Genomic DNA, 14,505 nt, shown 5'->3' with positions numbered 1-14,505 from the left:
ATGTTATTTTGTTCTTTATGTAATTTAATTTATCTTTTTGAATGTTTAATGAAATATTCTGTTTTTGTTTTAAGTTTTTTGTGTGTTCTTTTTAAATTAATTCTATTCAAATTCGAAAAATAACAGAGAAAATGAACTAAATAACTTCAGCAGTAATTAACAAAAACTAATCCAAAAATTAAGCATTTTTTAGTATGAAGTTTTTCCAAAAAATATAATAAAATACATAGTGCAGGATGAAAACTTCAGCTCCCTTTGCTGAGTTTTCAAGCATGAACTAAAAATTCTTTTTAAACTTAGAAAATAACAGAGGAATTAACAAAAACTTATCCGAAAATTACATATTGCAGGACAAAATATTAACCATTTTTAGCATATGAACTAAAAAAACTTCAGCATACAAAAAATTATATGAAAAATATCTTACATATTCCTGAAAACATAAGCATTTTTTGGTATGAAGTTTTTCCAAAAAAATGATAATAAAATACATAGTGCAGGAGGAAAACTTCAGCTCCATTTGCTGAAGTTTTTAAAGATTAACTAAAAAACTTCAGTACCTATGCTGAAGTTTTTGTGCAATATGTAATTTTAATTTATATTTTATTTTTTTTACCCAGTGAAGGAGGAATACTTTAGCTCGTATTGCTGAAGTTTTTAAAGATTAACGGTGCTGAAGTTTATGTGCAATATTAAATTTTAATTTATGTTGTTTTTAAAGATTAACTAAAACACTTCAGCACCTATGCTGAAGTTTTTTGTGCAATATGTAATTTTAATTTATGTTTTTTTTACCCAGTGTAGGAGGAGAACTTCAGCTCGTATTGCTGAAGTTTTTAAAGATTAACTAAAAAACATCAGCACCTAATGCTGAAGTTTTTGTGCAATATGAAATTTTAATTTATGTTTTATTTTTTACCCAATGTAGGAGGAAAACTTCAGCTTTTCTTGCTTAATTTTTTAAATATGAACTAAATAACTTCAGCTTGTTTAGCAAATAAACAAGACATATACTTCTGCATATGTAAAAACTCAGCTTGTTTAGCAAATAAACAAAAAATTTCAGCATATTATGCAGTGGAAAACTTCAGCATATTTAAATTTGTCGGATTAGAATGTTAGGATTCAACGTTAAACAGATTTAGAATGCAAATTCAGCATATTAGTGAAGTTCATCAAATAACTTCCATCAATCAATCAGAAAACATATATCACGAAATCAACCAGTTTCAAAAACTATTTTGAATTCTGAAGATGAATTTGAATACTTACAATGTATTTTGTAATTTTGAATTTGGAATTTGAATCTAGTTCAAATCTGGTTTGCGAGAGGCGATCTGAGGAGAGACAGAGTGATGGAGGAGATACGGAGGTGATCTGGAATTTGAATCTGGTATGCTTGATGCATCTTTTATATGTTTTGGAAAGGGTATAATGGTCATATTATTACGGATTTTTTGCTAGTTGATTACGAAATGTCACGACCCTAACACTGAACCCGATCGTGATGGCACCTCTCGTGAAGACAAGGCCAGCCAATTAAACCCAATTTACTTTTTAAACAGTTAAACAACATAAAAATAGTCTAAAACATGATTTGATGATACTAAGTAGCGAATAATAGCAATTAAGTGCGGAAGTACAATCCGACACAGCCCTAACCGGGGTGTCACAAGTCACGAGCATCTAACAACACGGAATCCTCAAATGTAACTACAGAGTGTAAAATACTGAACTAAGGACATAAAGGAAAGAGATAGGGAGGAGCTCCGGGCTGCGAACGCCAACAACTACCTAAAAACTCCTCGAAGATCCGCCTGAAGCTGGAATGAATCAGTACTCGGAAGCGGGACCAGCTATGCCTGAATCTGCATACGGGATGTAAAGAGTAAAGCGAGTACTCCAACTTAGTGAGTAACAAATGTAAATAACGACTGAAAGTAAGAAAACATGTGGGGCATAAGGCATTCCATAATGAAGCAGTAAAATCATTTTAAAACAGTAAACCAGTGAAAAATCAAGTAAAATCCTCTTTCAACAAGTAAACAAGTAATTGATAGGTAATTATGTAAAGTAAACAAATAGAAGTTCTCCCCTCGGGCTTAGTGTCAACAAATCCGCCCCTCGGGCAACAACTCAGAACAATACCAGCCCCTCGGGCTCAATCTCACATCACAATGGGTACCCGCGCTTACTGGCGGTGTGCAGACTCCTGGAGGGGCCCCTTACGGTCCAAGCGCAATAACAAGCCATCTCGTGGCATCAAATCTAGGCTCTCGGCCTCATATCAATCATGCCACCTCGTGGCGTACATATCTCAGGCCTCGACCTCAAATTAGTATCAGCGTTTCCTCACAATGTAGGCCCCCGACCTTACTCAGTCAAAAATCATCACAAGCCTCTCGGGCAATAGTAAAACAGTGTTTCTCAGCCCAAACATCATTTAAAATATCATTTAAGTCTTAAAAACTGAGTAAACATGGCTGAGTAGTAAAACAGTGGAAATTAACATGACTGAGTTCAAGTATAAAGTCAAAATAGTGAGGAAATAGTAATAAAAAATCCCGAAGGGTTCAAATAGCTAGCACGAAGCCCAAATATGGCATTCAGCCTAAATAATGATCATAGCAATTAGTTTTCAGTCAAATACGCGGTAAAATCATCAACCGGGACGGACCTAGTCATAATCCCCAATAGTGCACGACTTCACTCTCGTCACTAAGAATGTGTCTTTCCTTAACGTAGCACTACGATGTGCAATTCGGGGTTTCAAACCCTCAGAGCATCATTTACAATCATTACTCACCTTGAACCGGCTAAATCTCTAGCTCGCGACGCCTTTGCCCCTTGAATCGGCCTCCACGTTCGTTGAATCTACCCAAAATCAGAACGAGGATTTCAAAATGCTAAGAGAACGAAGCCCAAGCGAAAACAATCAATAAAGGGAACAAATCCCGAAATTACAAAAACCCGACCCCCGGGCCCACGTCTCGAAATTCAGAAATTTTTACATCAATAGATTCCTCATCTCCCCACGAGTTTATGTATATCAAGAACACTAGAATCGGAGTCCAAATGACCCCTCAAATCCTCTTTTAAAGGCCTCTTAAACTCAAGCGCTAATCCTTCATTTTTAGCCCTTTAATTCCTTTAATTACAGCCTAAACCCATGAAATACTACCATAGAAATGTGTTTTAGGTCCAAAATCCTTACCTTAACGAAGTTTCCTTAATTTCACTCTTCAAAATCGCCCAAAGCTCCCGAATCCGTGTTCAAAAATGGTGAAAACCTTCAAAAATCACGAAGGAAGATTTATATACCTTCTTCCCAGGGATACCCGCATCTGCGGTCCAAAACCTGCTTCTGCGGTACCGCATATGCAGTCAAATCCTCCGCTTCTGCAAAATTCACTTAAGAGCCCAACTCGCATCTACGATACGCCTTCCACATCTGCGACTCCACAGATGCGGCCAACTTGACCGCTTCTACAGTCCCTGACAAATCCTCACAATCCGCTTCTGCGGCCATCCCTCGCACATGCAGCGCCGCACCTACGGTCCCCAAACTGCAGGTGCGAAAACACCAGAAGCAGCAAATTTCAGCTGCTGCAATAATATTCCAACTTCTCTGTTAACCATCCGAAATCGCCCCGAGGCCCCCGGGACCTCAACCAAAAGCACAAACATAACCCAATACCTTATTCAAACTTGATCTAATCATCAAAACACCTCAAACAACATCAATTCAACCAAAACACCTCGGATTCAAGCCTAAGTTTCTAAAATCTTTCGAATTTCGCTTTTGATAAAAAACCCAACCAAACCACGTCTGAATGACCTGAAAATTTGCACACACATCCCAAATGACACCACAGAGCTACTGCAACTCTCGGAATTCCATTCCGACCCCTATATCAAAATCTCGCCTACCAACCGAAAATAGCCAAAATATCAACTTTGCCAATTCAAGCCTAAAACTACTCCAACCCTCCAAAACCCATTCTGATCACACTCCTAAGCCATAAATCACCTCCCGAAGCTAACTGAACCATCGGAACTCGCATCCGAGCCCTCTAACGCATACGTCAACATCCAGTTGACTTTTCCAACTTAAACTTCCTTAAAAGAGATTAAGTGTCTCAAACCTTGCTAAAATAATTCCGGACTCGATCCACCAGCCAGATACCATAAAATACGGATAACGAAGCATAAAGAAGCAGAAATGGGGGAAACGGAGCGGTAACTCATGAGACTACTGGCAGGGTCATCACACGAAATGAATTAGTTTTTAAAAATAGGGTATAGGTTAAAAGGTGGCATAAATATAGGGTATGGCTGCAAGTCTCCCTAATAATTTGGACCAATAAAAATACTTTGAGCATACTTAATATTACATATTAAAATAAGTAATTAATTCAATAATAGTCATATTAAAGATAATATAAATAATAATGCTAATAGTAATAATTATTTTTGCATTTACGTGATATGAGTTCAATTTCAATTATTATTATTATTATTATTATTATTATTATTATTATTATTATTATAAATAATCAAATTTTTCAAAATAGGGCATTAGATTATTAATGAATTGGGAGCACAAGAAAAGTAATCAGAGGAAAGGTAGGGTAAAATTGGGTATCAACACTCCCCGAGCCTACAAAATCGGGTATTCCTGATTTCGACCATATACAATCTTCAAAAACTACATTAAGCGGTAACTATTCTAAAACTATCTTCACAGATGTATCTGAATCTGTCATTCGTCTAACAATCTTTGCGGGTGCTTCATTGTCGCTTACGACATCGACGTCTATCTTTGACGGAGTAAATTGGCATCAAATGTTGTTTGTGGAACCAATCCATAAGTGCTCAAATTTGAGAGAGAAAATGGAGATGAATCAGTTAATAATGGTGGTTGTATTCGTGGGGAAGATACTGGGTTGGGAGAGAGATAGTGGAAAGAGATCGTGGGCTTAGCAAAGTTGTATACTATATGGTGTTAGTGTTAGAGAAAGAATAGAAAGCAGGAGAGAGAAAAATATTTCACAGCGTATTTAAAGGCTTAGAAGTAAGAACTGACCATAAATAAATAATTTGTTATAAAACCTAAAAGGTAGCTATAGAAAATAATTTTTGAAAAAGATATTTATTTATAATAAATAAAGTCTAAAGATTTGCTATAGGAGGTAAAATTTCCTTTTTAGTACCGGCTAGCTTATAAAGTGAAGTTTCCCCCCTTTTCCCTACGTTCTTTTCTCCCAAATTATATCAGATGCGAGTGAAGTTTAAAAAATGCAAATTGAATCGGAAAATCATAAAATTTATATCTATATATATATATATATATATATATATATATATATATATATATATAAAGCTGGGCAATCAAAGAGCTTATGTGGCAGGCCTCACAAGCCAGAAAATCTATTTTCCAATTTTCTCAGATTTTAGCCATTTTCGGTCTTTCTCTTCCTTCAAAATCTACCATGTCTCTTAAATTTTGAAACGGTACAATAATTCATTCGTAACTGTTCACTCATTCTTTTCAACTTCTCGCATCTCTTTGTATTCTAACCAACTCGCACCTCTATATGTACTGATGAATTTCGACGATTCTATTATTCTTTCTATTCTATTCTATTCTTTTTTCTTCCTTCTTTCTCTAGCTCTTTCTCTCTTCCTGATTTTGAAATTTCGTTGTCCTATTCTTGCAGATATTCACTAATGTAAATTTGCTACCAAGTCAAGGTAATTATGCATTACAGTGATTTTAGTTGTTACTTAAAATTTTATCATAACGACTTCAATGAAAATTTATGATTGTGTAAATTTCTACTGATGATTTTTGCTTTTTACGGAAGTTGGTAAGATTCTTTAGGATATAGTATCCTTTTCAGAACTCAAAAAATTCTTTTATATATGTACATTACTATGACTCTATAAGTAAGGAAGTAATAGCAATTTGGATCTCAATGTGATCTTTCCCTCTAGCTACTTCTACCTATTAACGATTTATTCTTTCCATGTTATTACTACTTATTGACAATGTTATCCCTTTCTTAAGAAAAGAGGTTTATGATTTGTTTATTGCCATGCTATTTTTATTTATGCCATGTTAGTTGGAACTTCTCTCTTCATTTTCGTTGCATTGTATTTACCAGGAAATTGAATCTCATTTCAAATTTTATGCTTTGATGGAGTATGCGAGAAAAGAGATTTGGTGTTTATCTTTACTTTTATTTAATTGCATTTTTTTCTCCTTTGTCCAAAAAGCCTTCACATTTTTTTTCTTTTCAAAAACAATATTGAATAGAAATACTGTGCAAGTTAATTTTTCAAATTCTAAGGTTTTTGTGCATTCTTACAGGTCTTGATAACACTAAATGAAAATTTTAGGTAAATGAGTTCCTGCTAGGATTTTAGAGTAAGCACGTAGAGTCGAAGCATGAGATTTTCAATTAAGCTTTTACATAAGGTGACTGGGCATATTCTAAGATCTGCTTCCTTTTGTTGCTTAGCTTTATCAGATAAACTGTGTTGTTGTTATCAGATATAATTTGCTGCTAGGATAAGATGTCAAGGTTTTTTCATGTACTGGTATATATAAAAGAGGGAATGAAAAAGCTGAGGTGGCACAGTTCATAGATGAGCATTGCCATTTAACTTTTTTCCTATTTTTTTTAGCATTTTCCCTATTTTTTCCATTTATTGGTTTTATTATGATTGAATTAAAAATATTCATTTAAGATTACTATTTATGTTTCTGAAAAGTCATGCTTTCGAAATCCGAAAGAGTGAAACTGTTGCACTACTAAATTAAAAAAAACGGTTGTAATTTCAAGAGACACCAACCTAGGTATCGGTAAGGTTACTACACATTATTTCACTATTTATTACACATTAATGCAGAATTTTCTTACAACTCTTGAGGTTATTTAATTTGATGTTTATGGAAGACAAGGATTATGCTTTTCATATCTCAGACTCCTAAAATTTCCTTTGCCTTTCCTTACTTGTAAATCCATTTTTACGTAATGCAAATAATATACCTCTGAAAAGATTCAATTCTTCCAAGGCTATTATTCTTGCCAGAAATTTATCTCTCTAGGTAAACTGGATGGCTTGATCAGAGGGTTATCTCCATTCCAGCATTCTATTATAGTTTTCTTAGTGAATGAAGAATCTATGGCTATATAAGGGAAGTGATGATAAAGTGTTGGAAAATGAAAAATGATCCAACCTTCTAAAGAATTTCATGCTATTTTTAATCATTAAAGTAAGCACTGTATTTGAAAGTGGTTCTGAAGTGGCTAGCTAGCCCAAGAATAGTTGGGGCACTCTACATGGGTATGTTTCGGTACTCCAAAATGATCATTATGTGTTGCCATTTCATCACATGGTACATTGGTATATTTAACTCTATTTTTGGTATCTTTAATAATTTGAAGGGGGAAAAACATGATTACTTTGATCTTAGTTAAAATAGGTGTTACTAACTTCTAATATTGGTGTCATCAATATATCTCATCGGCTTGACCGTAAAACAAGAAATTCCAGATGAACTCACAGATCTAGGTATCCTAATCATTTGTGTTTTCTCTTTATCTTCGAAAACATCGAATTTGTTAATTATGCTCCGTTGTTTTTGTCCCTTTTCAGGTTTAATCAGTTTTTTGTATATAATCATCATTCCATGTCACAATCTCTGTAAGCAAGGCAAATAACTCTTTCCATGTGGATTCTCAAGAAACTAAACCAAAAATAGATTTTCATTCTCTTTTTTCCTACAATGAAGTTCAATCATGAGTATTTCATGGATTCGTTTTCAGCGATTTGCCCTATGAGATAGCACGGTTAATTCGTGATTTTAGATGAAAAAGCCATAACAATAGAATATAAAGGGGAACAGAAGGATATGGGTAGTTACTTTTGCGATCATAGAGACAAAGTTATTGATTTGGGTTGCTGGAATTGGAATAGGGAAAGAAAATAGTATAGAAATATATAAAGAAATTATTAAAAACTCGGAAATTTAGTCCTACCAATAACATGATACATTTAATTGATTTTTTTTCTTTTTCTATTTCTTTTGTTTTGGTTTCCTTTCCTTTTTAGTTTATTCTTTTATTTTTATTTGAGAGAACTTAAAGAGTTTATTACCTTGCTTCCGAACAAAATTCTAAAATAAAAACCCTTACAAGAAGAAGAAGAAGAACTGGATGTATCTTATGATTATCTCCCCAAATTTTTACTATTCTTTTCTCCTTTTTATTATTTTTTTTTGTTTTTATTCTTCATGTTTACATATACTAATTTAAATGGGCCGGGCTATTTCAACTTTCATATTTTACTTGGATTATAATTTGACGTGTTATTTCTGACAAAGAATTTTAAGTAAATATTTAAAAGAATCCAAAAAGATGATAGTTTCCTTAATTAGTTTTTGCTCGGTAAAGATTGAGTTTTTTATTAAAAATTATACTGTATATATTAATATTTATCATATTTACCGCGCGAAGCGCGGATAGTTACACTAGTATCTATATAATTGAGGGACAAAAAGAGGTGAAGTGGCACTCTCCTATCCCTAGTTTTATATTTATCTTTTTCCTTATAATTTTGCCATTTTCTTCTTGCGCACCTTTTAAAAAACTTTGCTCTGTTAAAACTTCAATAGTCACCTTTTTACAGTTATGGATTGTAACTGTTGGGAAAAACACATTAGAACCTCGACGTTTAGAGCAGGAATCTAAACGGCACTTTCAACTGTTCCGATGACCTTTCATTTCCAGAAGAAGAAAAAACTTTTCATCTGTAAGAACTCTTAATCTGAACGATGCTTGACTTATCTTTGGAACAAATGCGTGATGAACATTTGATTATTTGTTTGTCATGATGGATGAGCATTTGATTATTTGTTTGCTTATTAAAGTTTGTTGTGATTTTTTGAGCAACATGTTCCACTAGAATTTGCTATATTTTACAAGAACATCAAGTAAGTTGCTTTGTAGGACTAGAAAATTAGTTCTCTTTTACTGCGTCTTTTTACCTATGACTAGGTGGTGTTTTCGTATCATCATGATATGTATGGACGTAAATTATAGTAGAATTTAGAGTTCTCACTAAGAACTCGTCCTTGTCCAGAAAACGAAAAAAAAAATTGTTACCAAGCTAGACAAAGAGATATTTAACATTTTGTTTTGAAAAAATAAAAGAGCCAGTTAGGAAGTCAAAGAAATTTTTTTTATAGATAAGACTTATAAAATTTGATTTTGTGGATTTTCGAATCATAAGACCATAAAAATTTATTTCTCTAATTAAAAGAAAAAAAAAATTAGATGCTTCTATACATATATTAAAAAAAAAAATCATGTTTCAAGACTTATTAAACGTATGCATATAAATACTTTACATGTTCTAACGGAAATTTTTTATAGATTTACCTTTATAGGTTATACAAAAATTAAAAATCTTAGATGACGAAAACCCTTACATGATAAAAAAATTAGAGAAAAATAAAAAATAAGTGTTAATAATAAAATAGATTAAAATATTACTTTTAAATTAAGTAGGAACAAATATTACAAAATATTGTTTGTAATAATTAATATCATCCACGACAAGTATTTTCTTCTAAATACAATCGCTAATGAATACTATTATCTACCATAATTAAAATAATATTATTTACAAGCAACACAAGGTTCAAAGGCCTAATTTATAAAATTGCAAAAAGTTATAATTGTGTTGATTTTTACTTGAATTTTCTTTTCTATTTTAACTTTCTCATATGCATGTCTTACATTTTTTTTTAATTGTTGGTGTTACGAAAGTGTTATATTTATTTAACTCTATTTGATATGCGCTATGTTATTCTTATTTAATTCTATTTGATCGTGCGAAGCGCGGGTAATTTAGCTAGTGTAACATAATAATGGGCGAGCCGAGTGCTTGCACGAAGGAAAAATCTAATCAATTACAATTGAGACTGAAATTGGGGAAGAGGCGAAATAGAGATTTTCGTGCCTGCAAATCATTTTAATCTACACACACATTTCAAAAAGATTGTATTCTGGTTATGTCCTATTTCTATAAAGAGACTTTAACCACTTTTGAATTACATTTTCACAGATTGCTAGATTTAAAAAATAAAAATTCAGCAAGCTTTTTGAGAATCTTGATGTTACAAATTCTTCTTTAAAGAAATGGGAGATCTACAAGAGGCTACAAGAGTATTTGTACAAGTAAGTGAAGATAAGTTGGACTTTCTTGAAGACTTCTTTGTAATGGTAGCTCTTGGACCAAACAATGTTCTTTTGCCATCTAAACCTCCTCTGAAGCTCTTACATGAATTCCCATTCTTCGCAAGATCCTCGAAGCTCTTCACACTCTCCAAACACCCAAAAGACTGACTTTTCCCTTTATAATACTTTGATAGCCCTCTCCTGTACAAAAGATTCATAAATATTCATTAGTTCACCCTCCTTTTTGCAAAACCAAATGATAAAATAGGAGAATTTCTTTAATAAATCAATTAAAAGTTTCTATAAAATAATCTATATAATTACATACTACTATTTCTTTCTCTTTTCAAGCAAATGATCGACAAATTTGTATCTAGTCAAAATACATTATAGTAGTAAACTGTGCCTTTAAAACTAAATATTTTGTCATACTACTTTTCAAGATTTTTTTGCATATAAATATTTATGCACAAAAATATATATTCAATTGTACTCACTCCTAACACTCTAGGTCCGCCTCTAGTGATCCGGAGGCTGATTACCTTATGAATTTTAGTTCGAAATTCTACTCATTAGCCCATTTTATTTACTAAGTTTGAGATCTATTATTTATACGTATTCAATAATTTTGTTGATGTATATACAATGTCCGAGCTAAAACTATTGGTTCGACACTTTAGGTCCGCCTGTACTGATCCAAAGGCGGATTCAAATTTGAATTACCTTTTGAATTCGAGTTGGAACTTCAACTCGAGTCCATTTTATTTACTAAGTTTGAAATTTAGTACTTCTTCCGTTTCAATTTATGTGAATCTATTTCTTTTTTGGTCCATTCCAAAAGAATGACCCTTTCTAAATTTGTAAACAATTTAGCTTAAACCTCCAATTCTACTCTTAGTGAGAAGTTTTTATAACCACACAAATACTCTGAACCTTTTTTTGACTTGTTTGAGACCACAAATTCTAAAATTTTTTATTTTTTATTAAACTCTGTCCAGTCAAATAGGTTCACGTAAATTGAAACGGAGGTAGTATTTATGTTTATTTAATACTTTTTTTTAATACATATACCTTGTCGGAGCTAAAACACATGACTCGATTGAAGCCAACTTATACGCTAAATCAGCCCCGGCCTATTACGGTACGTTGTGCAAATAGTTGCTTTGTAGGACTAGAAAATTAGTTCTCTTTTACTGCGTCTTTTTACCTATGACTAGGTGGTGTTTTCGTATCATCATGATATGTATGGACGTAAATTATAGTAGAATTTAGAGTTCTCACTAAGAACTCGTCCTTGTCCAGAAAACGAAAAAAAAAATTGTTACCAAGCTAGACAAAGAGATATTTAACATTTTGTTTTGAAAAAATAAAAGAGCCAGTTAGGAAGTCAAAGAAATTTTTTTTATAGATAAGACTTATAAAATTTGATTTTGTGGATTTTCGAATCATAAGACCATAAAAATTTATTTCTCTAATTAAAAGAAAAAAAAAATTAGATGCTTCTATACATATATTAAAAAAAAAAATCATGTTTCAAGACTTATTAAACGTATGCATATAAATACTTTACATGTTCTAACGGAAATTTTTTATAGATTTACCTTTATAGGTTATACAAAAATTAAAAATCTTAGATGACGAAAACCCTTACATGATAAAAAAATTAGAGAAAAATAAAAAATAAGTGTTAATAATAAAATAGATTAAAATATTACTTTTAAATTAAGTAGGAACAAATATTACAAAATATTGTTTGTAATAATTAATATCATCCACGACAAGTATTTTCTTCTAAATACAATCGCTAATGAATACTATTATCTACCATAATTAAAATAATATTATTTACAAGCAACACAAGGTTCAAAGGCCTAATTTATAAAATTGCAAAAAGTTATAATTGTGTTGATTTTTACTTGAATTTTCTTTTCTATTTTAACTTTCTCATATGCATGTCTTACATTTTTTTTTAATTGTTGGTGTTACGAAAGTGTTATATTTATTTAACTCTATTTGATATGCGCTATGTTATTCTTATTTAATTCTATTTGATCGTGCGAAGCGCGGGTAATTTAGCTAGTGTAACATAATAATGGGCGAGCCGAGTGCTTGCACGAAGGAAAAATCTAATCAATTACAATTGAGACTGAAATTGGGGAAGAGGCGAAATAGAGATTTTCGTGCCTGCAAATCATTTTAATCTACACACACATTTCAAAAAGATTGTATTCTGGTTATGTCCTATTTCTATAAAGAGACTTTAACCACTTTTGAATTACATTTTCACAGATTGCTAGATTTAAAAAATAAAAATTCAGCAAGCTTTTTGAGAATCTTGATGTTACAAATTCTTCTTTAAAGAAATGGGAGATCTACAAGAGGCTACAAGAGTATTTGTACAAGTAAGTGAAGATAAGTTGGACTTTCTTGAAGACTTCTTTGTAATGGTAGCTCTTGGACCAAACAATGTTCTTTTGCCATCTAAACCTCCTCTGAAGCTCTTACATGAATTCCCATTCTTCGCAAGATCCTCGAAGCTCTTCACACTCTCCAAACACCCAAAAGACTGACTTTTCCCTTTATAATACTTTGATAGCCCTCTCCTGTACAAAAGATTCATAAATATTCATTAGTTCACCCTCCTTTTTGCAAAACCAAATGATAAAATAGGAGAATTTCTTTAATAAATCAATTAAAAGTTTCTATAAAATAATCTATATAATTACATACTACTATTTCTTTCTCTTTTCAAGCAAATGATCGACAAATTTGTATCTAGTCAAAATACATTATAGTAGTAAACTGTGCCTTTAAAACTAAATATTTTGTCATACTACTTTTCAAGATTTTTTTGCATATAAATATTTATGCACAAAAATATATATTCAATTGTACTCACTCCTAACACTCTAGGTCCGCCTCTAGTGATCCGGAGGCTGATTACCTTATGAATTTTAGTTCGAAATTCTACTCATTAGCCCATTTTATTTACTAAGTTTGAGATCTATTATTTATACGTATTCAATAATTTTGTTGATGTATATACAATGTCCGAGCTAAAACTATTGGTTCGACACTTTAGGTCCGCCTGTACTGATCCAAAGGCGGATTCAAATTTGAATTACCTTTTGAATTCGAGTTGGAACTTCAACTCGAGTCCATTTTATTTACTAAGTTTGAAATTTAGTACTTCTTCCGTTTCAATTTATGTGAATCTATTTCTTTTTTGGTCCATTCCAAAAGAATGACCCTTTCTAAATTTGTAAACAATTTAGCTTAAACCTCCAATTCTACTCTTAGTGAGAAGTTTTTATAACCACACAAATACTCTGAACCTTTTTTTGACTTGTTTGAGACCACAAATTCTAAAATTTTTTATTTTTTATTAAACTCTGTCCAGTCAAATAGGTTCACGTAAATTGAAACGGAGGTAGTATTTATGTTTATTTAATACTTTTTTTTAATACATATACCTTGTCGGAGCTAAAACACATGACTCGATTGAAGCCAACTTATACGCTAAATCAGCCCCGGCCTATTACGGTACGTTGTGCAAATATCGATTGTTTCTTGAAAAGTTATTTTCGTGTAAAGCAGAATAATAGAAGTATAGATAAAACATAGACTTACTTGATTGGAAGTTGAGCCATTAGTTCGGACAACTCATACAAAGGCCCATAAGACGATGATGAAGACGATGCATCATCCTCTACCGACTCTATAGAAGAAGATTTTGCTGAGTCTTTAAAACTTGACTCAAATGATTCTGAGAAATCATCGCAACTATCTGTGCTAGCAGTTTCCATATTAATCACCCATTGATCATTCCATGGACTAGCACCATGGTTTTGCTTCAACCCCATTTCTGCTTCAAAAGTTTCCTTTGTTCCTCCCATGAAATTTAAGATTACCAAATCGCGAGTCTTGATCACTTGGGTCTTTTTGATAATATTTCTAGCAAGCCACTCGTAAAGAAATATATATACCTACAAAGTCTCTTGTCTCAAGGCAGAATAATTTATAGATAAACATAAAACCTTTGTTATTTTGGATGTATGGATGAAAATGAAGGCTTTTTGAGGGGTGGGGTGGGTGTCCAGAGGAGGAGGAGTGGGGGGGGGGGGGGTAAGGCTGACATCTATAATTGTGATATATGAAATTATTTCATTTATTATAATATATGATTTGTTTGTTATTCATGCCGTTTGAATTTGTACCTTTTATTATTGTTTAAGGGGTTTTCTCATTCTATTTG

General features: G+C 32.3%; 1 protein-coding gene across 1 annotated transcript; it reads right to left on the bottom strand.

Moving 5' to 3' along the window:
- Positions 1-12,518: 12,518 nt before the first annotated feature.
- On the bottom strand, positions 12,519-14,293 carry LOC142166551 (uncharacterized). The gene is made up of 2 exons (XM_075225929.1): positions 13,881-14,293; positions 12,519-12,853 (listed from the first exon to the last, which is right to left on the bottom strand). Exons 1-2 carry the CDS (start codon positions 14,144-14,146, stop codon positions 12,592-12,594), a joined length of 528 nt encoding a protein of 175 aa, XP_075082030.1. The 5' UTR covers positions 14,147-14,293; the 3' UTR covers positions 12,519-12,591.
- Between the last annotated feature and the right edge of the window lie 212 nt (positions 14,294-14,505).

Source organism: Nicotiana tabacum, chromosome 11 (genome assembly GCF_000715075.1).
Source record: "Nicotiana tabacum cultivar K326 chromosome 11, ASM71507v2, whole genome shotgun sequence".
In the NCBI taxonomy this organism is placed as follows: Eukaryota; Viridiplantae; Streptophyta; class Magnoliopsida; order Solanales; family Solanaceae; genus Nicotiana; species Nicotiana tabacum.
The sequence above is the reverse complement of the archived record's forward strand: the minus strand, read 5'-3'. Positions and strand labels throughout refer to the sequence as shown.